The sequence below is a fragment of the Silene latifolia genome, chromosome 10, assembly GCF_048544455.1.
Source record: "Silene latifolia isolate original U9 population chromosome 10, ASM4854445v1, whole genome shotgun sequence".
Lineage (NCBI taxonomy): Eukaryota > Viridiplantae > Streptophyta > Magnoliopsida > Caryophyllales > Caryophyllaceae > Silene > Silene latifolia.
Window position 1 is genome coordinate 159,948,871 of NC_133535.1, and position 20,295 is coordinate 159,969,165.

General features: G+C 37.7%; 3 protein-coding genes across 6 annotated transcripts; all 3 read left to right on the forward strand.

Annotated features, from left to right (window-relative positions):
• Positions 1-1,432: 1,432 nt before the first annotated feature.
• LOC141606681 (putative F-box/LRR-repeat protein At4g15060) lies at positions 1,433-6,595 on the forward strand. 2 transcript variants are annotated; one of them, XM_074425914.1, is made up of 4 exons: positions 1,433-3,137; positions 3,603-3,800; positions 6,148-6,272; positions 6,325-6,595. In XM_074425914.1, exons 1-4 carry the CDS (start codon positions 1,902-1,904, stop codon positions 6,443-6,445), a joined length of 1,680 nt encoding a protein of 559 aa, XP_074282015.1. In that variant the 5' UTR covers positions 1,433-1,901; the 3' UTR covers positions 6,446-6,595. The 2 variants fall into 2 exon arrangements, with proteins under 2 accessions (XP_074282015.1, XP_074282016.1); XM_074425915.1 differs by lacking the exon at positions 6,148-6,272.
• A 4,211-nt stretch (positions 6,596-10,806) lies between these two features.
• Positions 10,807-13,383, forward strand: LOC141606682 (F-box/FBD/LRR-repeat protein At2g26030-like). 2 transcript variants are annotated; one of them, XM_074425917.1, is made up of 4 exons: positions 10,807-11,712; positions 11,848-12,488; positions 12,622-12,816; positions 13,034-13,383. In XM_074425917.1, the coding sequence occupies exons 1-4, from the start codon at positions 11,259-11,261 to the stop codon at positions 13,187-13,189; spliced, it is 1,446 nt and encodes a 481-aa protein (XP_074282018.1). In that variant the 5' UTR covers positions 10,807-11,258; the 3' UTR covers positions 13,190-13,383. The 2 variants fall into 2 exon arrangements, with proteins under 2 accessions (XP_074282018.1, XP_074282017.1); XM_074425916.1 differs by having other exon boundaries at positions 10,808-12,488.
• Positions 13,384-16,622: 3,239 nt separating this feature from the next.
• On the forward strand, positions 16,623-19,365 carry LOC141606683 (uncharacterized). 2 transcript variants are annotated; one of them, XM_074425919.1, is made up of 4 exons: positions 16,623-16,881; positions 16,953-18,195; positions 18,379-18,582; positions 18,803-19,365. In XM_074425919.1, the coding sequence occupies exons 2-4, from the start codon at positions 16,960-16,962 to the stop codon at positions 18,947-18,949; spliced, it is 1,587 nt and encodes a 528-aa protein (XP_074282020.1). In that variant the 5' UTR covers positions 16,623-16,881; positions 16,953-16,959; the 3' UTR covers positions 18,950-19,365. The 2 variants fall into 2 exon arrangements, with proteins under 2 accessions (XP_074282020.1, XP_074282021.1); XM_074425920.1 differs by having other exon boundaries at positions 16,957-18,195.
• Positions 19,366-20,295: the final 930 nt, after the last annotated feature.

Below are 20,295 nucleotides of genomic sequence, written 5' to 3' on the forward strand. Positions count from 1 at the left end.
GCACACCGACATACTCAAATGTTCTCTGTTGTTTCTTAAAGATTCTGAGCCTTTTTGTCCGACCCGATAAACCGTTCGTGTAATTTACGGATACTTTTTTCCGAGACCCTGAAATCCCGAAAACGACATATTTATACACTCCATTTTGAGTCGTTCGGGAGGCTGTATCGCGTCATGTTTCTTTTGCTCCCAGTTTTTCTACCAGTTATCCAGGTTCGCTTCAGGAGTTACGTTATTCGATTTTAACGGTTTAACCCAAATAATAAGTATTAAACCAATTTCAACGAGTATCCGATTCTTCCTCTGAGACTGGTTTATCGCACACCGACAACCCCAAATGTCATATGTTGCTCCTAAAAATTTGTGACGACGCTTTGTCTGACATGAGAAACCGTCCTTGTAATTTACGAACATTTTTGTTCCGGAACTCTGAAATCACGAAAATCGTGTATTATTCACTACATTTATAGCTGTTCGGGAGGCCGTATCGAGTCGTGTTTCATTTTCTCCCGGTTTTTCAACCATGTGTCCAAGGTCGCTTCAGAAGTTAACCTATTCAAATCCTGCCCCAAATAACAAGTACTAAACCATTTTTTAACGAGGATCCGATTTTTGTCTTAAACTGGTTTATCGCACACTACCGGCCTCAAATGTTCTCTGTTGCTTCTTAAACATTCTGAGCATTTCTGTCCGACCCGATAAACCGTCTGTGTAATTTACAGATATTTTTTTCCGAGATTCTCTAATCCCGAAAACGGTGTATTTATACTCCATTTTGAGCCGTTCGGGAAGCCGTATCGGCTTGTATTTATTTTTCTCCCGGCTTTTCTACCATTTGTTCAGGTTCGCTTCTGGAGTTACCCTATTTGATTTCAGCCCCAAATAATAAGTATTAAACCAACTTCAACGAGTACCCGATTTTCCCGCGAGACTGATTTATCGCACACCAACAGCCTCCAATGTCATCCATTTCTCTTCAAAATGTGAGGGCGCTTTGTCTGACATGAGACACCGTCCTATTTCGAATATCTGATGAAAAAAATAAAGGCTCGGTAGCACATTATAGTTTTATACCCCCTTTGACAAATGAATGGATTGAGTTTAGACTTTAGACCTACCAAACTAACCCAAACCCGAATGAAATGATCTGAAATGTATTAACTTGTAAACCCTAATTGAAATAACCCCTCTTCGATCTAGCAAAATGTTATTAACCATATTGCAAATCAGAATATTTCCACCAATATTGTCAGCATATCGAATCAACAATCATCCTCTCAATCACCTCCTACAATCAAGGGAACTTAGTCATGTTCATATTGCACATATAGGAAGTTTATATTATTGTATCTTTTTAATTATAGTGATCATTATTCTTGCTGTCCTTAGCATTATAAATCCTATATATATGTGTAATTCTTTTATCAGTAAAATATTAATTCATTCAATATTCACCTATCTTTTCTCATAAATGTTTGTTATCACAAAGCCACGGTTATTTCTAAATAACTTGATGTCATGCACTCAACCCAAACCGACTCAATTCAACCGAAAACTAACCTAATCTACAAAGTTACACTCAACCGATTGACCCAATTGCACAGTTTTGTCTTTTATGGGTGTCTTAGGGCTTATTTGGCGCCAATAGATAAACATATTTGGCGCCAATTGATAATTATTCTCTCAACAACAGAAGCCCCACTATAAACCCTTTTTCTTCTTCACATTCTTTCGTGCTCTCTGAATTATGTTCTCATCCGATCCGACCCAAATGTTTATTGTTGTATACACATTACCTGTACAAGTGATTTGAGGTATGTTTCTGTATTTTAATTTGTGGTAGTATTTATCAGCATGAATTGTGTAGTGGGTATTTGTTAGATTAGGAATTTAGATAGTGCATGCCAACTGTTCGACGAAATTCCTGTGAGAAAATCATGGGGTTTGGGGAAAATGTTGCAAAGATGCAAAGGGGTACTATTGATAGAATTTCGGAGCTTCCGGAATTTATCCTGCATATTATTCTCTCAATGCTTGATACTAAAGAGGTGTGTCGCGCTAGTGTATTGTCTAAGAGGTGGTATATTGCGTGGTCGTCCATTCCGGTTTTGGATTTTCAGCCTCGATACTTTAACGTAGATGTGTTTAGTAAGACTGAGGATGATAACCTTCAACGTTTTGTGGAGTTCATTGATAAGACCATGCAGAGATACTCTATGCAGAAGTATAGAATAACAAAAATGTACCTTGAGCTTCCTAAGATTGATGAAAAGCTAGAGTCTTTGATTGACAAATGGATATTGATCGCTGTGCAAAATCAAATCGAGAATTTCGAAATCAGGGTTCTTAACTACAGGCTGCCCGAGATTCTATTTAGTGCAAAATCGCTTAAAGTTTTGATATGTCAGTGCACCAAGCTGCCATATTATGCGACTATGGAACTCGTCTCTCTCGAATACTTAACTATTTACTTGGTCACTGTGGATGGGGATATGCTCCAAAGAATTATCTCTTCCTCCCCCTTGGTTGAATTAGATGTTACAGCTCAAAAGTGCCTTGTAAATATTTCACTCCCTTGGATGAAAAAGGGTAATGGAACAATGCAATCCAACCTCCAAGAATCCCCGCTTCAAAAGTTTGTTTATGGTAGTTTTGACGATATGTTGTGGCCATGGAATATAAATGTGGTTGCATTGAAAAATTTGAGAAAACTGGAGTTTAGTTGTGTTCCTATAACAGATGATATTGTTTATGAGTTGGCATGTGGGCTTGTAGCTTTAGAAAGTTTAGTATTGGAGTCGTGTTTAATGCTGAAATGCATTAAGATCTCAAGCATTTCGTTGAAGGAATTTCGAATTGGAGATGTCAAAGAGGTGATGAATCATCAATTTCCAAATGAACACGGCCTAGACTTGATGAAGGTTACAATTGACGCCCCTAACTTACTCAACTTTTCGTACAACTGGAAAGTGGAGACTTCTCTCTCGCTAATCCGAGTGCCAGATCATTGTACTGCTCATTTCTTTCCATTGGTGGTCGATGCCATAACCACTGTTTGGTTTGTTAAGCTAAAGAAGTTTCTCACTGAAACGAACTTCTTCAAATCTCTAGTGATGGACATGCGTCACTCTTATCAGGTACGAATTTATGCCCGCTTCATGATTTATTTATTATGTTTAATTGTCTTATGTTTCTCCATATTTCCAATGGAGCCAAAGACTCATTACTCTTTGGTTCTGGATTATGATGGAGTAAAGCAAAATGGCTTACTAAAGTGGCTGCTCTTCTTTCTCTTGTGAAGTAGCAGTCCTTCGATGCAGTTCTCGACGCAATTTTCATCTTGGGTCATTCGGAAACAGCCTTTTTGTGTTTCTAACATAAGGGTAAGGCTGCGTACATCCGACCCCCCCTTCCCCTCCCGCAATTTGCGGGAGCCATTGAGGCACTGGGGTAATGTTGTTGTTGTTGTTTAATTGTCTTATGTCCAAATGACTAACCATAGATGTATCGCTGTTGTGTATTTTCTAGTGGAGGTCACACACTCTTACCTAGTAGTGTAACTATGGATGAAAATGATGAAAATTATGTTTCCATCTTTATAGATTGTGGTAGAAGAGGACCAACTAAACAATGTTGTTACTGACCCACCGTACAAACTCAGAGAGTTAAAGCTGCGTGAAACACGTGCATGGAATTCTACAGAATCTTCACTTAAGGCGTTTCTGGATGGACTGTTTTGGTTTTGCCGTCCTGATGTGCTGTCAATAACAACAGTTTTAAAGAATGCAGTCTGGGTCAAGGTATGCTATGTTGCATGTGCTTTCAATAACAAGTATGTTCTGTTATATGCTTCATTGCTTTTTTTTTTTTTTTTTTTTTTTTTTTTTGAAAAATCCTAAAGTAGGATTATGTTCTCATAGATAAATCGGTCTTAGCAACTTCAACGATGTGACGAGGAATCGACCCACCATCGATGAACCTACTATCACCCACAATACAAGAATGAGCAAGCATATGGGCTGCTCGGTTATAATTTCTACGAATATAAGACCATGCTACGTAGGTAAAATCCCTACACAAATTTAAGATACTACTAATAACCATATGAAAATCACTTCGCCCAGACTGACGACACTGAAGGGCTTCAATAACCGTCTTGCAATCACTCTCCACACGAACGCTAGAATGCTTCAATCTCTGAGCTTGTCGAAGCGCAATAAGAACCGCCTCAGCCTCCGCCACTCTTGCCTCAAACTCCTCCCTACGACGCCCCTCCCATGCCCATAACAAACTCCCCTTCTCATCCCTACAAATCGCACCCAAACCCATTCCTTCACCCTCCTTGACACCCGCATCGACACTGATATAGACCTCCCCCGGCACCACCCTCCTATCCCGCACACCACGCTCCCTTCCCCTGAAACTTCCTGGCTCCACCACATCCCGCTTCTCTACTCCATTCGTCACACTCTCCAGCTCACCCATAATGCCCCTCACACGCATCACCACGTCTTCCACCCGTGCCCCCCTATTCTCAAAAACTACTTTATTACGCATCTCCCAAATCGCCCACACACCCGTAATGAACACCTCAACATCCTCCCCATCGAGCTCCTCCAAAACATCTCCCACCCATTCCTTCACGTTCTCATAGCCCCAAACCGGTTTCAACTCCACTCCTAACCCTTCCCACACCCCGGCCGTATATCCACATCCTCCCGCAACATGGAGGCAGCTCTCGACATCATTCAAGCAAACCGGGCAAGTAACATCAACCTGCGACATTCGTGTAGCTAAATTCCATTTCGTAGCAATCGCCTCCCTACAAAACTGCCAGAAGAACATTTTAACCCGCGGCAACGTTCGAGACCGCCAAATTTTCTTCCATAACCATCCACTCTGAGCTTCATCCGACTGTCCCTCATCAATACCATAATCACCCATCAACGCCTTATAAGCAGACTTTACTGTATACACCCCATCCTTCTCCAAATCCCACATCCACTCGTCCTCCTCCCCACTCCCACCAATTCGAGTATTCAGAACCCGTTGATGCTCAAACGGGTGAAAGAATTTACGTATTTTAGACATATCCCATGCACTACCATCCACATTCAGCAGCTCCGCAACCAAAAGCCCGTCATCAGCCCCATCCAGCGTTGAAAGAACCATCCGCGTCTCCGTCCTAGCAATCCATGGGTCATACCAAACCCGAGTGCTCAAACCATTACCAATGCGCCGTCGTAATCCAACCATAAGGGCCTCCTTTGCCTCATAAATACCCCTCCAAGTGTAACTCGGATTTGTACCAAGCTCGGCCTTCATAAACGATTTATTAGGGAAATATTTACCCCCCAAAACGCGAACCATTAAGCATTCACGGTCAGTAATCATTCTCCAGGCCTGCTTTCCCAACAGAGCCAAATTAAATTCAGCAAAGCTTCGAAAACCCAACCCACCTAGACACTTCGGCTGACATAACTTTGTCCACGCAACCCATGGTATCTTTCTCCTACCATTTTCCGAGCCCCACCAGAACCGAGAAACTAATGATCGAAGCTCATCACAAAAATTAGAAGGATATGCTTCATTGCTTTTAATGCGGCCTATTGGTATAGTTGGTGGAGCAGGCCATAGCTTTCTTTGCATTATTCATTTAACTTTCTTGCTTCTGTTACAACAAACTCATACCGACCCATTTTCTAGGTCGACTCCCCTAAGTCCTCCTCTACGACCGTTATCTCCACAATCCCTCTATTTTGAATTTAAGTACCCTTATATGGTCAGTTACTCGGGGTGAGAAGATGGGTGTGTTAGTGTGTTATGAATCCTCTTTTATTAAAAACACGTACAATATCTCATCACTTGTCGAATTCTATCTTGGTCTTCTTGTTTTTCTGGCTTGGGTAATATAATTCATGTGATCACACTTCCCTGCCGATGATCTTGAAGCCGGTTATGTTATGTAGGCCTTGCTATCGTCGTGACTCATGAGCAGTTGAGGGACGGGACTAGTGACTTCCCATATGGGGTTCTATACTCATTAGTGGTCATTACAGGCAGGGTTGACGACTTGACGGTTTCTTCTCTAGTATGAAACCTGAAGTCCCCTAACATTTTAATTTCACAATCTTTTTATTTTGGCAGTTAATCTTCAGAATCCTCAGGGAAAAAGTGAATTGCTGGAAGGATCCCTTGAAAAGCATTGAATTTGAAGGCTTGGAACCCTCTCAATTACTTTCATATCCACACGAGCTTGAGATCAAGCTCAGGTTGTCTTGGCAGTGACTAACTAGTAAAAGTCCAACAATGATGTTTTTTTAGGAATCCAGTGATAACAACAGCGAGATGCGTTTTGAAGAGGACTCGTTTATCTTCATCACATGTTCGTTCCGAGGCTTCTTTTAAGCAAGTTTTTGTGGAGCATAAAAAAATTCATGGTTAACCTTTTGTTTCAATGCCTGTGAGGCTGTGACCCATGATATCTAAGAATTTCAGGGGTAGTTGGTTGTATAATGGTTGATAATATAACTAAACATAGTTGTATCGCGGTTAGTCTATTGTACGTGTTATATATTCAATGTTCTAGTTTGAACTTTTGTGCTTCATTGTGCCCCTAAAACAAGGGTTAGGCTGCGTACGTCTAATTGTCCTTGACCCTTACGGCCTTACCCCACTGATCGCTGGAGATATTGAGGCTATGAGATAATGTTGTTAAATAGGATCGTTTATTTTGAATTGCAAATAAATGATCTAGTTAATCACTATTAAAACCCATGAAAACATCTACTGTGACAATGAGTTTTACAATGCAAATTTTTGTTTCAGACGGTCACTTTTCGTCTGAAACTTCAGACGAGCATGTGTGATCATTTTGTGGTTAAATGTATACGGTCAATGTTATAGCTTATAATAAGGGGTTGTTTGGTTACCCCTTTAAAATCATGGGATTTTGAAAATCCCATGAATTGCAATATTAACACTTGTTTGGTTGCCAAAATCATGGAAAGTGAGACTTCCTATGGAATTTAAGTCCCTTCATTATGGAGGAAGTCACCTACCTAGTCCGTGAGTGTCAATTTCCACATAACTTCCCACGTGAATTTAATGCCCATATGCCAACCAAGCACTTTTTGCCCAATTCACATGAATTTTCATTTCATGTGAAATTAAAGTTCATGTGAATTATCTTCCTTTATGGCACCAAACAACCCCTAACTTGTTTTTCAATAGTTATCACAATTGAAATAAAATGGTTACACAATCCTGTTTTATTGTTTCAGCCCAAATATAATGTTGGAAGTGTAAAATAAATTGTAAATTTGGGTAAGTTTGAAAAGTATTCCAAATGTAAATACTAGAATGGTTACACAATTTTGGCTACAAAATGAAAACGGGTTTATTACTTGCGCTTTTATAATGGTAAATTTTTCAAATCCAGTAGGTTTTATGAGAAACTAATTTAGTGGGAGATATAATAGAAAAAAAAAAGAAATTTAATGGGTCCCCATCCCATCATGTGAGAGGTATCTTAATAACGCTATTAAAAGATCGTCTCTCTGTAGTTTTTGTGTTTCAAATTTTACTCGGGTAATACTAAAACCAATCATTTAATTCTTCACTAGGGTAAATCTCGCGCAAAAGTGCGGTTTTTTTTAGATAAAGGTGAGACTGTCTATCAAATTTATGGTATTTAACTCCAGTGTGAAACGTGGCTAAACAATCCCCTTAAACTAAAAGAATAAGAAAACTGAAAATTTTCCCGCCTAAATGCTTTTATCTAGAAATTGGGCCTAACATTATCTAGATATGTATTGGACCTAATATGTGGTCTTTATGTGTCAAAGTATCTTATCAAACACCGCAACTTTTATAGTTGGGCCAAATTTATTTTTTTATTCATTATTATCTCATTAGTCAAATATATGTATTTTAAATGTCGTAAATTTTCTATTTAAAACATATGAAGATTTTACTCATATTATTAAAATCAGTGTGTGCTTTTCACTTTTTTATTCTTTAAATTTTTTACTCCGTTTAAATTGTTACTCCGTATATTGTAACAAAAATTACAAAATTAGTTAAATGCTTCAAATGCGTAAAAATAAGCATAAGTTTTTGTAATTAAACTAACAATCTTCTTTTTTTAATCATAAACGTATTCCGAGTAAAAATGTAAAATTCGTTCTATTTTAATTCTTAATATTTTTACACATTAACAATTGTAGATAATTACAAATAAAATTCAAAGTTCATTTATATATTATTATTATTATTAGCTCTAATTGTTAAGTTCTTTCCACATGACATTCTAAAATACCGTGCATTCGCACGGGCTCTATACTAGTAATTTATCAAATAATTAGGAAAAAAATATTTTATTGTAGTATATCACTTAGGCGGAAAAACACAGGCGGGAAAATTCTAACTTTGTTAATCTTTTAACAAAGTTAGAATTGTATCCTCAATCCAAACAAAGTTGGAATTTTATCCTCAATCCTCCCCCATGGGTAATGACTAAAGATAAAAAGAATTAGTAGATAATTAATCAGGAGGTGAATAATTACTCTTAGGCATCGTTTGGTTGCCACTAGAAATGTGGGGGATTTCGAAAATCCCATGAATTGAAAAAAATGAAGATGTTTGGTTACCCAAAATCCCATGATTTTCTTTTTCCTAGGAATTGCAAACTCCTCCATAATGGAGGAGTTTGATTACCTAGGTCCCCCTAGGTAGTTTGAAATTCCTGTGTATATTCAATTCCTACATGTCAACCAAACGTTTTTTTAATAATTCACATGAATTACTTAATTCACGTGTTTTTGAAATTAACGGGAGATTAATTCCGCCATGACAACCAAACGACACCTTATACCAAACATAAAAAATGCATCTTACAAATCACTCCCCCTATTTATTGCCCCCCTTTATCCTCAATCCAAACAAGTCCTAAATGTTTATTATCATAAAGTCACAATTATCCATATGCTTGGCGCGTCGGTCAGTGATATGTGGGATGACACTTCGGGGTGGAAGTGGGATATCTTCGCCAATTTTTTGCCACAAGAATGCCTCTTAAAAATCGCCTCATTTTCGCTATCCACGGATCCTAATCTTGTCGATTCGCTTTATTGGAATGGAACATCTCATGGAAAATTCACCATAAAATCAGCTCTTAACATTATCACACTACAAAAAGAATTAAAACAGGCGACCGATTTTGGCGACTGAAATCAGTTGCTAAAATCAATTTGGCGACTGATTTCAGTCGCCAAACGTCAGTCGCAGACTTTAGTCGCCTTTTCTAATTTTGGCGACTGATGTCGGTCGCCAAATGACAAAAATAGCGACTGAATTGGTAGTCGCCAAATTGGCGACTGATTTGAGTTAGTCGCCAATTTGGCGACTAAATTTCAGTCGCTAAATTTGGTTTTAGTCGCCAAATTTGGGTGACGTAGCCAATATCATTGAGCAAATTTGGCGACTGAATAAGGGATTTGGCGACTGAAATTCAGTCGCCATTTTGGCGACTACCCTAAATCAGTCGCCAATTTGGCGACTGAATTTCAGTCGCCAAATCCCTTTTTCAGTCGCCAAAGCCACCGTTCTTGGTTTTTTTCGTTTTCATTGCTAGCCAAATATTTACAACCTGCATACAAACCGACGTTCTACAACACCATACATCCCAAATTTCAACACACACAACACCATACATTTCAACCCAACACCACCCATTTTCTCAAACTTCATTTCATATATGGAAACTTCTCGTCCAGCATCGAATTAAATTCTTTATTTGGTTGGCTGCCCATGGTCGGGTCATGTGTAATTTGAATAGAGTCAGGCGCAACTTGTCGGATGACCCTAGTTGTCCCCGCTGCCAAGCAGAGGAGGAAACCATGGATCACGTTCTTCGACATTGTCCTGTCTCCCACAGTATTTGGCACTATCTCGGTATTTCTAATACTCACACTTCCTTTTTTAACTCGCCTTTTCCGATTTGGATTTCTCTCAATGCTAGCAATAGTGTGGCCGAGGAATTGAACGATTGGTCTATGAAGTTTGCGATAACATGCTGGTGGATATGGCGGTGGAGAAACAATGTCGCGTTTGATAGAGCTCATGAAAACCCCACGTATCCTATCGAGTTTCTTCATCAACAGTTTACTACTTCAAAGTCAGTGTTCGATAAATTCTCGTTATTCATCCCTTCTCCCAGTTCCATTCGTAAAGAGGTGTTTATTCGTTGGTATCCTCCCCCTTATGGATGGTGTCTTCTTAATACCGACGGTGCGTCAAAGGGAAATCCGGGCCATGCGGGGTTTGGAGGTATTTTTCGGGATGATACCGGCAATTTTATTTCAGCTTACTTGTTTTCAGGTGGTATATGTACATCTATGAGGGTGGAGATGCTCGCCTTTGTTGCTGGTCTTGAAAGAGCAAGGGTCCTTCAAATTAAGAAACTCCTTGTCCATATGGATAATGAGTCGTGCATTAGCTTGGTTTTGGAAGATCAATTGGCTAGTAATAGTCTTCGGCATCTCGTCATTCGGTGCAAAGAGCTAATTCGAGAGCCCGGTTGGACTGTCCACATTCGTCACGTATTTCGAGAAGCAAACAAGGGTAGCGATTGGTTAGCTAATAAAGGGGTACATTCATCTACTACTATCAATCACCTCGAAGCCCCTCCAGAAGCTCTTCGGACGATCCTTCGTGAAGATCTTTTGGGTGTTACTGCACCCCGTTTTATTCCTTAGTTGTCGGGCTTAGCCCTTTTATGTACCAAAAAAAAAAATAAAGTCACAATTATCCGTAAATAACTTGATTCAGCCCAAAACTAACCTAACCTACATAATTACACTTGAGTCTTGACCCGATTGACCCAATTGCATGGTTTTGTCTTTTGTGGGTGTCTTGGACATATTTGGCGCCAACATATAATTCCTACAATTATATTTTCTAAACACCACTCCAAACCCTTTTTCATCTTCACATTCTTCCGTGCTCTCTGAGTTATGTTTTCATCCGATCCGACCCGACCCAGATGTTTATTGTCGTATACTCATTACTTGTACAAGTGATTTGAGGTATGTTTCTGAATTTTAATATATGAGCAAGAATTCTGAATTGAGTATTTGTTAGATTAGCTAAAGATTAGGAATTTAGATAGTGCATGCCAACTGTTCGACGAAATTCCTGCGAGATTGTGGTAGTATATATGAGCAAGAATTCTGAATTGGGTATTTGTAAGATAGTGCATGCCAACTGTTCGACGAAATTCCTGTGAAAAAATCATGGGGTTTGAGGAAAATGTAGCAAAGATGGAAAGGGGTACAGTTGATAGAATTTCGGAGCTTCCGGATTTCATCCTGCATAGTATTCTCTCAATGCTCGATACTAAAGAGGTGTGTCGCGCTAGTGTATTGTCTAAGAAATGGTATGGAGCTTGGTCTTCTGTTCCGGTTTTGGACTTTCAGCTTCGGTACTTTCAGAAATATGGGGATTCTCTCTGTAACTGTGGTGACAATACACTGGAACGGTATTTGGGATTCATAGATAAGACGATGCAAAGATACTCTATGCAGAAGTATAGAATAACCAAAATGCACCTTATGCTTCCTAAGATTGATGAAAAGCTAGAGTCTTTGATCGACAAATGGATAATGATCGCGGTGCAAAACCAAATCCAAAATTTTGAAATTGTTTGTAGAGGTAACTACAGGCTGCCTGAGATTCTATTTTGTGCAAAATCGCTTAAAGTTTTGAAATGTGAGTGTGTCAAATTGCCATATTACGAGACTATGGAGCTCGCTCTCGAATATCTAACTCTTTACTTGGACATTGTAGATGAGGATATGCTTCAAAGAATTATCTCTTCCTCCCCTTTGGTTGAATTAGATATTACATATGACAACTGCCTTGTAAATATATCACTCCCTTGGATGAAAAAAGGTAATGGAGGAGGCAAATGTCGTAGTAGTGGATCAATGCAATCCTACCTCCAAGAATCCCCGCTTAAAAAGTTTGTTTACAGTGGTCTTGGTGTCGATATGTTGTGGTCATGGAATATGAATGTAGTTGCATTGAAAAATCTGAGAAAACTGGAGTTTGAGTATGCTTCTATTACAGATGATATCGTTTCTGAGCTGGCATGTGGGCTTGTAGCTTTAGAAAGTTTAGTACTTTCTGAATGCTTAAATCTGAAATGCATTCAGATCTCAAGCAATTCACTCAAGCAATTTCGAATTGGCAATGCAATACACTTCATTAAGGTTACGATTGATGCTCCTAAATTGCTCGAGTTTTCATACAACACTGAAATAGAGACCTCTCTGTCATTAGTTAGGGTTCCAGATCATTGTAATGCTCAATTCCTTCCATTGGAACTGGATCCTCTCACCACCGTTCGACTTGTTAAGCTAAAGAAGTTTCTTGTAGAAACAAACTTCTTCAAATCTCTAGTGATTGAGTTGTCTAATCCTCTAGAGGTATGAATTTATATATATTTCATAATTAATTTGTTATGTGTAGTTTTCTTATTCACTAATGACCCAATAGTTGTATTGCAATTCTGTAATTTGTCCGATGATAGTAATGGCGACTATGTTGGCATCTGTGCAGATTGCGGTCGATGAAGGCCAACTGAGGAATGCTGGTACTGGCCTACCGTACAAACTCAGCGAGTTAAAGCTGTGTGGAATAAGTGCTTTGAATCTTGCCGAATTTTCGGTCACCGGCTTTCTGGATGCATTGTTTTGGTGTTGCCACCCTGATGTGCTTTCAATAACGACAAGCTTACAGAATTCGGCTTCTGAGGTACACTTGCTTTACCTATGTATCGAGTAGTAAAAAACAGGAGATGGCCTTGGTGCATTTTTTATTTTCTGGGTCATTCACCGGGCTTCAAACGTGAAAGTATTAGCCAAATCATTATACCCGACACATAATTTCCACCATATAATACATCTTTTTCTGGGCTGGATCGTCTCCTTAGGACTAATCCCTCTTATGCTTCCATACTTTGTTTTTATAGTGGATTTTGAATATCCTGAAGAGCAAAGTGCATTGCTATAAGCATCCCCTGAGAAGCATCGAACTTGAAGGTGCCGATTGCTCAAGCTTACTGTCGGAAGAGTCAAAACCATCAAAAATTATGATCAGGTTTAGACTGTCCTGGTTCCAAGTTTAGCTTATAGAAGAAAATCTTTAGTATGTGTATCTAGTACGGGATTCACGCGTGTTCCTTTGGTGAACTCGCCCCCGGTTGGAAAATTAAGACTATGTGTTGGAATAGTAGGGACCTTGGTGATGCGAACATCCTTGTTTTCCATATCTGAAATGGTGTCCGCAACTACAATGTCTCCATTTTGTTTATCTAGGAAACTAAAATGTATGTCTAATGACGCCGTAATTAAAGCTAACTTAATCGCCTGTTTCCTTTTTTTGTGGTTTTGATGCTATTGATCTAAGTCGTAGGCTTCTTTTGCGATGGAATGACGATGTCCAAGCATTCCCTGTAAAACTGGAATCGTATTACCTGACTATGGAATTACTCCGTATTTATGCATGCTATTTGATCTACATAGTCGCCTATTTGATCCTGATCTTAGATAATCCAGGTAATGATTGGATTAATTTGAATTTTATTGTGATCATTTTTCAATCCATCTTATTCCTCTACAATTCCCTTTTTTAGATAAAGGTAATAGAGACTTTGTCTATCAAATTTATGGTATTTAACTCCAGTGTGAAATGTGGCTGAACAATAATTTATGGAAAATTTTTGTCTCCATATTTAGCGTAAATATTATGGTATAGAATTAATTACTATGCAAATATTGTAGTAAATATAGATAGTATGATTAAATAATTAGGAAGAAAATATTTTATTGTAGTATATCATTTAGGCGGAAAAATTCTAACTTTGTTAATCTTTTAGTATATATAATAGGGGATTCTCATTGATTTACTTTCATTTTTTTTCTACCAATTCTTTTTATCTTTCACTTCTCTTCACTGTGTATTGACATATTTTACACTAGTTTAGAACCCGTGCAAAATTGCACGGGCTTATATAAAAACGTATAGATATGCTTAAAAAAAATTATAGTTACAAAACAACAGAATAATGGCCTTGTCAATAAGTAAAAGTATCAAGTTAGTACATTCTTTATTCACAATTGGACTAAATTCCAAATTTCATCATCTTAGCTCCATATATTTTACTCATAATCATCCCGGTTACAATCTCTCGACGGCTCTACATTGTCCTCTATTATATGCCACATGCCTCATCAAGTTAACATTGTATTTTTTAAATTGAAGTCATAGTCAACAATTGCTAAAAATAAACAACTGGCTGAAACAAAGGGAATAAATGTAAAAACATGAATAATGAAAATATGAAATAATAAGCGTTAATATATTACGAAACTCTGAAAAGTCACATCACATAAAATAAGTTGAGTAATTGGGTAAAATAGAGCTTGTAATTAAGACTGATAGTTGAATGGCGGTTTCTTAATTTACTAATTTGTTTTTTTTTGCTTAAGTCATATTTTTCATGTCCTATTTCCCACTTAGACTATGTATTGACCTGCTATTATTTTCCAATAGGGCTCACTTTTCATGTCCTATTTCCCACTTAGACTATGTGTTGACCTGCTATTATTTTCCAATAGGTCTCACTTGTGACGGATATATTTGTCACAAGCTTGTGACGGGTCAAGTATCACTCACATAGGTAGATGAAACAAAAAGTAGAATGCATAGGAAATCACAAATGACTTGTCTTTATCCTCTTATGTGGGTTTTATTTGACCCGTTACAAACTTGTGACGAATATCGCCATCACAAATGAGAATTTGTGATTATTTTCCAATACACGTATCAATCATTTGCGTTCTTTTGTAAAACCTTAACTTTGCTTAATGCACGCCTGTTGTAAAAATTATTTACATAACATAATTAAAGGTAGCTATCATAAAAATTATATGTTTGATTCCTGTTGTTCAGCGTCTTTCATCTTCAATTTATCCTCCAACTTTTGCTCATCCGAAGCCAAATGTTTACGCTTGAATTCTTCCATATCATCGATAAGCGTAAGTCTCAATTCCATAAATTCCGGCATATGTAGATCCTTTGCTTCCGCAAATTGCGATACCTTCTGAAACATCATTTGCAAAAAAACATGGGACAACCTATGAGAGCATCCACAATGGTAAGTAAAATAGTTCTTTCTTGCTTACTTTACTTTTTTCGCATATAAGATTTTCTGCTATAATATTTTTAAGCCTACAAACTACTACAAATGATGGTAAAATTTCTAGCTTAGTGTTGTGGCTTAAATGCACCATATGTCAACTACCTTCCACAACACTCTTTTAATGAATACATTTACTTATTTTACCTAAAAAATAAAAAATAAAAATATTTAAATGTTATTTTAATTGGTAGATTTTTTCTTGTGGGTCCATTTGAATTTACTAATGATTGAGCTGAATTCTTAAATTTCAATTTAAATTAAGATAAATAAAAAGATCTTTCGATGGTTAAGTTAAAGAAATTGAAAACTTTTTTATTCGCAAAGTCGTTCTTCGCTTAACCATCGAGATCTTCTGATTCCTTAACTTTGATACTTCGACCAATTAAATTTACACAAAAACTTTATCAAATTTATTGATTGATTTATCAAACATCCTATGATTCTTTTATTCAAAAGATCACAATGAATAGACATGCATAAACAATAAAGTAAAATTAACACTTCCCCAAAATTTCGAAATTATATCATACAAATATTCAAATTCTGCATCTTGAGGGATTTTGTTAACCCGTTTTTGCCAAGTATTTTCATCGTACATGGTGCAGGACAATCTCACTCCGACTATTATATTTGATGTTTATAAGAGGTTGAAAGTGAAAATTAAAAATCCAGTACAATAAATAAAAGGGTTAAGTGAGAAATTGAGGTGTGAGGTCGGCATTGCAAATAGATAATCCAATCCTTCACTCCCGATCCTTTATTTACCTTTGAGTAAATATCTTACCTATGTAAATTGCAAATTGATCGGTTGAATCATAACATAAATTATTTGATTAGAAGGGCAAAAAAAGATATAGAAAGACAATAATTTGATAAATGCTTCCTGAAAGATGTAAAGGTGAGTAATTATGGATAGAGATTAAGAAGTTTGGCTATAAAAGTCAATAGATGCAGATCCATTGATAACATTGTACTAGTATAATTGATTAAAAAATGGTTACTTTTTCACTTTAAATATATATCTAAATACGGAGTACTAATCATGATGAAGCCTTGACAACGTATATAGATAGATATAGATAGATAGATTTGTACCCACAATTGTACCCTGATTATAAGCAGAAAGTCTACCATCCGTTACAAGCTTACAACAGGTCAGGTACTATCCATATGGTTAGATAAGACAAATCACATTGCTACTCCCTGACACTTTGTTTTTGTCTTATTTACTCACATGGGTAGTACTTGGCCCGTCAAAAATTTGCGACGGATATGTCCGTCACAAATGAGAATTGTGACACACTTATACCGTAAATAACTTGATAACATGCATTTGACCTTAAAGTGACTCAATTCAAAGTTACACTCGACCCGATTGACCCGATTACACAGGTTTGGTCTTTATGGGCGTCTTGGGCTTATTTGGCGCCAATAAATAACATATTTGGCGCCAATTGATAATCGTACAATCATATAGTAACTATTTTTCTAAACAATGGAACCACTATAAACCCTTTTTCTTCTTCACTTCTTCCGTCCTCTCTGAATTATGTTTTCATCCGATCCGACTCAAATGTTTATTGTCATATACTCATTACCTGTACAAGTGATTTGAGGTATGTTTTCTGTATTTTTTAAATTTGTGGTAGTATATATGAGCAATAATTCTGAATTGGGTATTTGTTAGATAGTGCATGCCAACTGTTCGACGAAATTCCTCTGAGAAAATCATGGGGTTTGGGGAAAATGTAGCAAAGATGCAAAGGGGTACAAGTACAACTGATAGGATTTCGGAGCTCCCGGAATTTATTCTGCATATTATTCTCTCAATGCTTGATACTAAAGAGGTGTGTCGCGCTAGTGTATTGTCTAAGAGGTGGTATGGAGCTTGGTCTTCTGTTCCGGTGTTGGAATTTCAGCTTCGGTACTTCCAGAAATATGGGGATTCTCTCTATAACTGTAGTGTCAATACACTGGAACGGTTTGTGGGATTCATAGATAAGACGATGCAAAGATACTCTATGCAGAAGTATAGAATAACAAAAATGCACCTTAGGCTTCCTAAGATTGATGAAAAGCTAGTGTCTTTGATTGACAAATGGATATTGATCGCTGTGCAAAATCAAATCGAGAATTTCGAAATCAGGGTTCTTAACTACAGGCTGCCCGAGATTCTATTTAGTGCAAAATCGCTTAAAGTTTTGAAATGTGAGCGCGTCAAATTGCCATATTATGAGACTATGGAGCTCGTCTCTCTCGAATACTTAACTATTTACTTGGACACTGTTGATGAGGATATGCTCCAAAGAATTATCTCTTCCTCCCCCTTGGTTGAGTTAGATATTAAACGTGGCTACTCCCTTGTAAATATTTCACTGCCTTGGATGGAAAAAGGTAATGGAGGAGACAAATGTACTACTAGTGGAAAAATGCAATCCAAACTTCAAGAATCTCCGCTTCAAAAGTTTGTTTACAGTGGTCTTGGTCCCTATATGCCGTGGCCATGGAATATGAATATAGTTGCATTGAAAAATTTAAGAAAATTGGAGTTCGGTTTTGCTTCTATTACTGATGATATTGTTTCTGAGCTGGCATGTGGGCTTGTAGCTTTAGAAAGTTTAGTACTATTGCAGTGCTTAAATCTGAAATGCATTAAGATCTCAAGCAATTCACTTAAGCAACTTCGAATTGCCAATGAATTACATTTCATTGAGGTAACGATTGATGCCCCTAAATTGCTCGAGTTTTCATACAACACTGAAATAGAGACCTCCCTGTCGTTAGTTAGGGTTCCAGATCATTGTAATGCCCAATTCCTTCCAGTGGAACCTGATCCTCTCACCACTGTTTGGCTTGTTGAGCTGAAGAAGTTTCTTGTAGAGACAAACTTCTTCAAGTCTCTAGTTATTGAGGTTCCTATCCCTCATAAGGTATGAATTTATATAAAGTACATTTCATGATTTCTTTATTAGGTGTAATTTTCTTATCCACTAATGACCATGTACAGTTGTATCGCGATTCTGTATTTTTTTTTAGCACGGGATCATACATTATTACCTAGTGTACTGAATTGTCTGATGATAGTAATGGCGACTATGTTGGCATCTATACAGATTCTGGTCGATGAGGACGTACTGAGGAATACTGGTACTGGCCTACCATACAAACTCAGTGAGTTAAAGCTGTATTGCCTGTGTGGGATAAGTGCTTTGAATCTTACAGGATTTTCAGTTGCGGCGTTTCTGGATGCATTGTTTTGGTGTTGCCACCCTGATGTGCTGTCAATACCGACAAGTTTACAGAATTCGGATTCTGAGGTACCTTTTGCTTTACATATCTATCGAGTAGTAAATACCAAGAGATCGTCTTAGTGCATTTATAATATTCTGGGTTATTCAGCAAGCTTGAATCGTGAAAGTATTAGCCAAATTCAAGTACCTGACACATAATTTCCATTTTCCACCATATAATGCATCTTTTTCTGGACTGGATTGTATCATTCAGACCCTCTTATGTTTCCCTACTTTGTTTTTACAGTTGATTTTGAATGTCCTGAAGAGCAAAGTGCATTGCTATAAGCATCCCCTGACAAGCATCGAAGTTGAAGGTGCGGATTGCTCTAGCTTACTCCCAGAACCATCAAAAATTGAGACCCGGTTTAGACTATCCTGGTGCCAAGTTTAGCTTACAGAAGAAAGTCTTAAATACGTGTATCTAGTCCTGGATTCATGCGTGCTCCTGTGGTGAACTCGCCACCGAGTGGAAAATGAAGACTATATGTTGGAATAGTAGGGACCTTGGTGATGCGGACACCCTTGTTTTTCCATATCTGAAATGGTTTCTGCAACTACAATGTCTCCATTTTGTTTGTCCAGGAAACTAAATGTATCCAATGATGCCATAATTAAAACCAACTAAATCGCCCGTTTCCCTTTTGATGTAAGTGGTTGGCTTGTTTTGCGATTGGACTGACGTTGTCCAAGCATTCCGTATAAAACTGGCATCGTGTTATCCTGTATTAATTGTAGTCTGTACCCGACTATGGAATTATATTGTATGCATTTCTGTATGCTATTGATCTATGTACTCGCCTATATTGATTATTGGTGATTGGAGATTTTAATCGACTTGAGTTGATTTATTTTTCTGATTAACTTACCTCATATATCCGAATTGGGAAGTTCTTTCAGAATTTCCAAAATTACCAAAGCCTAATAAAAACGTCATTGATATACAACGACCTTATAATTCTTGTACATCTACAGTAGTTAGACGCCGTATATCTGTCAAATGGATCTGGGAGGTCAGATCTTGACGGGCGGGTAGAATATGATTGGGCTATATACCTATGGCTTATGGGTCAGATTAAAGTTGGAATATGGCAAAACTATTTTTGACTCGTACTTCAACGCTATATGTGTCGGGTAATTATGACCTGTATTCCTAAATAACTTGATACCAACAAACTCGAAATGGCCCGATTGACCACAATTAATACAAAACGGCGGAGATGTGAGGGGACACGGAAATTGGACCACTGGATACCCTCTTTTGGGGTTGTCCGTAGATGGAAATTTCTCTACCAAAACAGCAACTTGGTTAGCGCAAGGTTTGTTCGATCAAGCCCTTGACAGATGTGTATTTGAGTATTTCAATGGATTTGGAAATTGAATATTCCTCCAAAATTGAATTTTTTTTCTTTGGAAAGCCTGTGTTGACGGTCTTCCAACGAAAAGTAAACTGTTCAAGAGTCATATTGATGTCCCACCTCATTGTGTTTTGTGCAACAATTCTATTGAAAGCAAAGATCATTTCTTTTACGAATGTCCCTTGATTTGGTCTGTCATCCAAGACCTGAACATTAATAGTGTTCCGGGTGTAATTTCGGAGCAGTGTTGTGACCACGTAAGCTTGTAGAATGATGTCGTTGCTTGTCTCTTCCTTTCACTCTTTCCTGTTTAAGATGAACAAACTTAGGGCTCGGCTTGGGGCCGAACGTACTCACTCCGACGCTCAAGTCAGTAAACTTA

What these genes read in the sequence shown, in the direction of transcription:
- LOC141606681 (XM_074425914.1), top strand. Translation starts at nt 1,902, where the DNA reads ATGCCAACTGTTCGACGAAATTCCTGTGAGAAAATCATGGGGTTTGGG. An exon ending in ACATGCGTCACTCTTATCAG is followed by an intron (nt 3,138 to 3,602) that starts GTACGAATTTAT and finishes CCATCTTTATAG; the next exon opens with ATTGTGGTAGAAGAGGACCA. An exon ending in GAGCTTGAGATCAAGCTCAG is followed by an intron (nt 6,273 to 6,324) that starts GTTGTCTTGGCA and finishes ATGTTTTTTTAG; the next exon opens with GAATCCAGTGATAACAACAG.
- LOC141606682 (XM_074425916.1), top strand. Translation starts at nt 11,259, where the DNA reads ATGCCAACTGTTCGACGAAATTCCTGTGAAAAAATCATGGGGTTTGAG. An exon ending in AGTTGTCTAATCCTCTAGAG is followed by an intron (nt 12,489 to 12,621) that starts GTATGAATTTAT and finishes GCATCTGTGCAG; the next exon opens with ATTGCGGTCGATGAAGGCCA. An exon ending in TACAGAATTCGGCTTCTGAG is followed by an intron (nt 12,817 to 13,033) that starts GTACACTTGCTT and finishes TTGTTTTTATAG; the next exon opens with TGGATTTTGAATATCCTGAA.
- LOC141606683 (XM_074425919.1), top strand. Translation starts at nt 16,960, where the DNA reads ATGCCAACTGTTCGACGAAATTCCTCTGAGAAAATCATGGGGTTTGGG. An exon ending in AGGTTCCTATCCCTCATAAG is followed by an intron (nt 18,196 to 18,378) that starts GTATGAATTTAT and finishes GCATCTATACAG; the next exon opens with ATTCTGGTCGATGAGGACGT. An exon ending in TACAGAATTCGGATTCTGAG is followed by an intron (nt 18,583 to 18,802) that starts GTACCTTTTGCT and finishes TTGTTTTTACAG; the next exon opens with TTGATTTTGAATGTCCTGAA.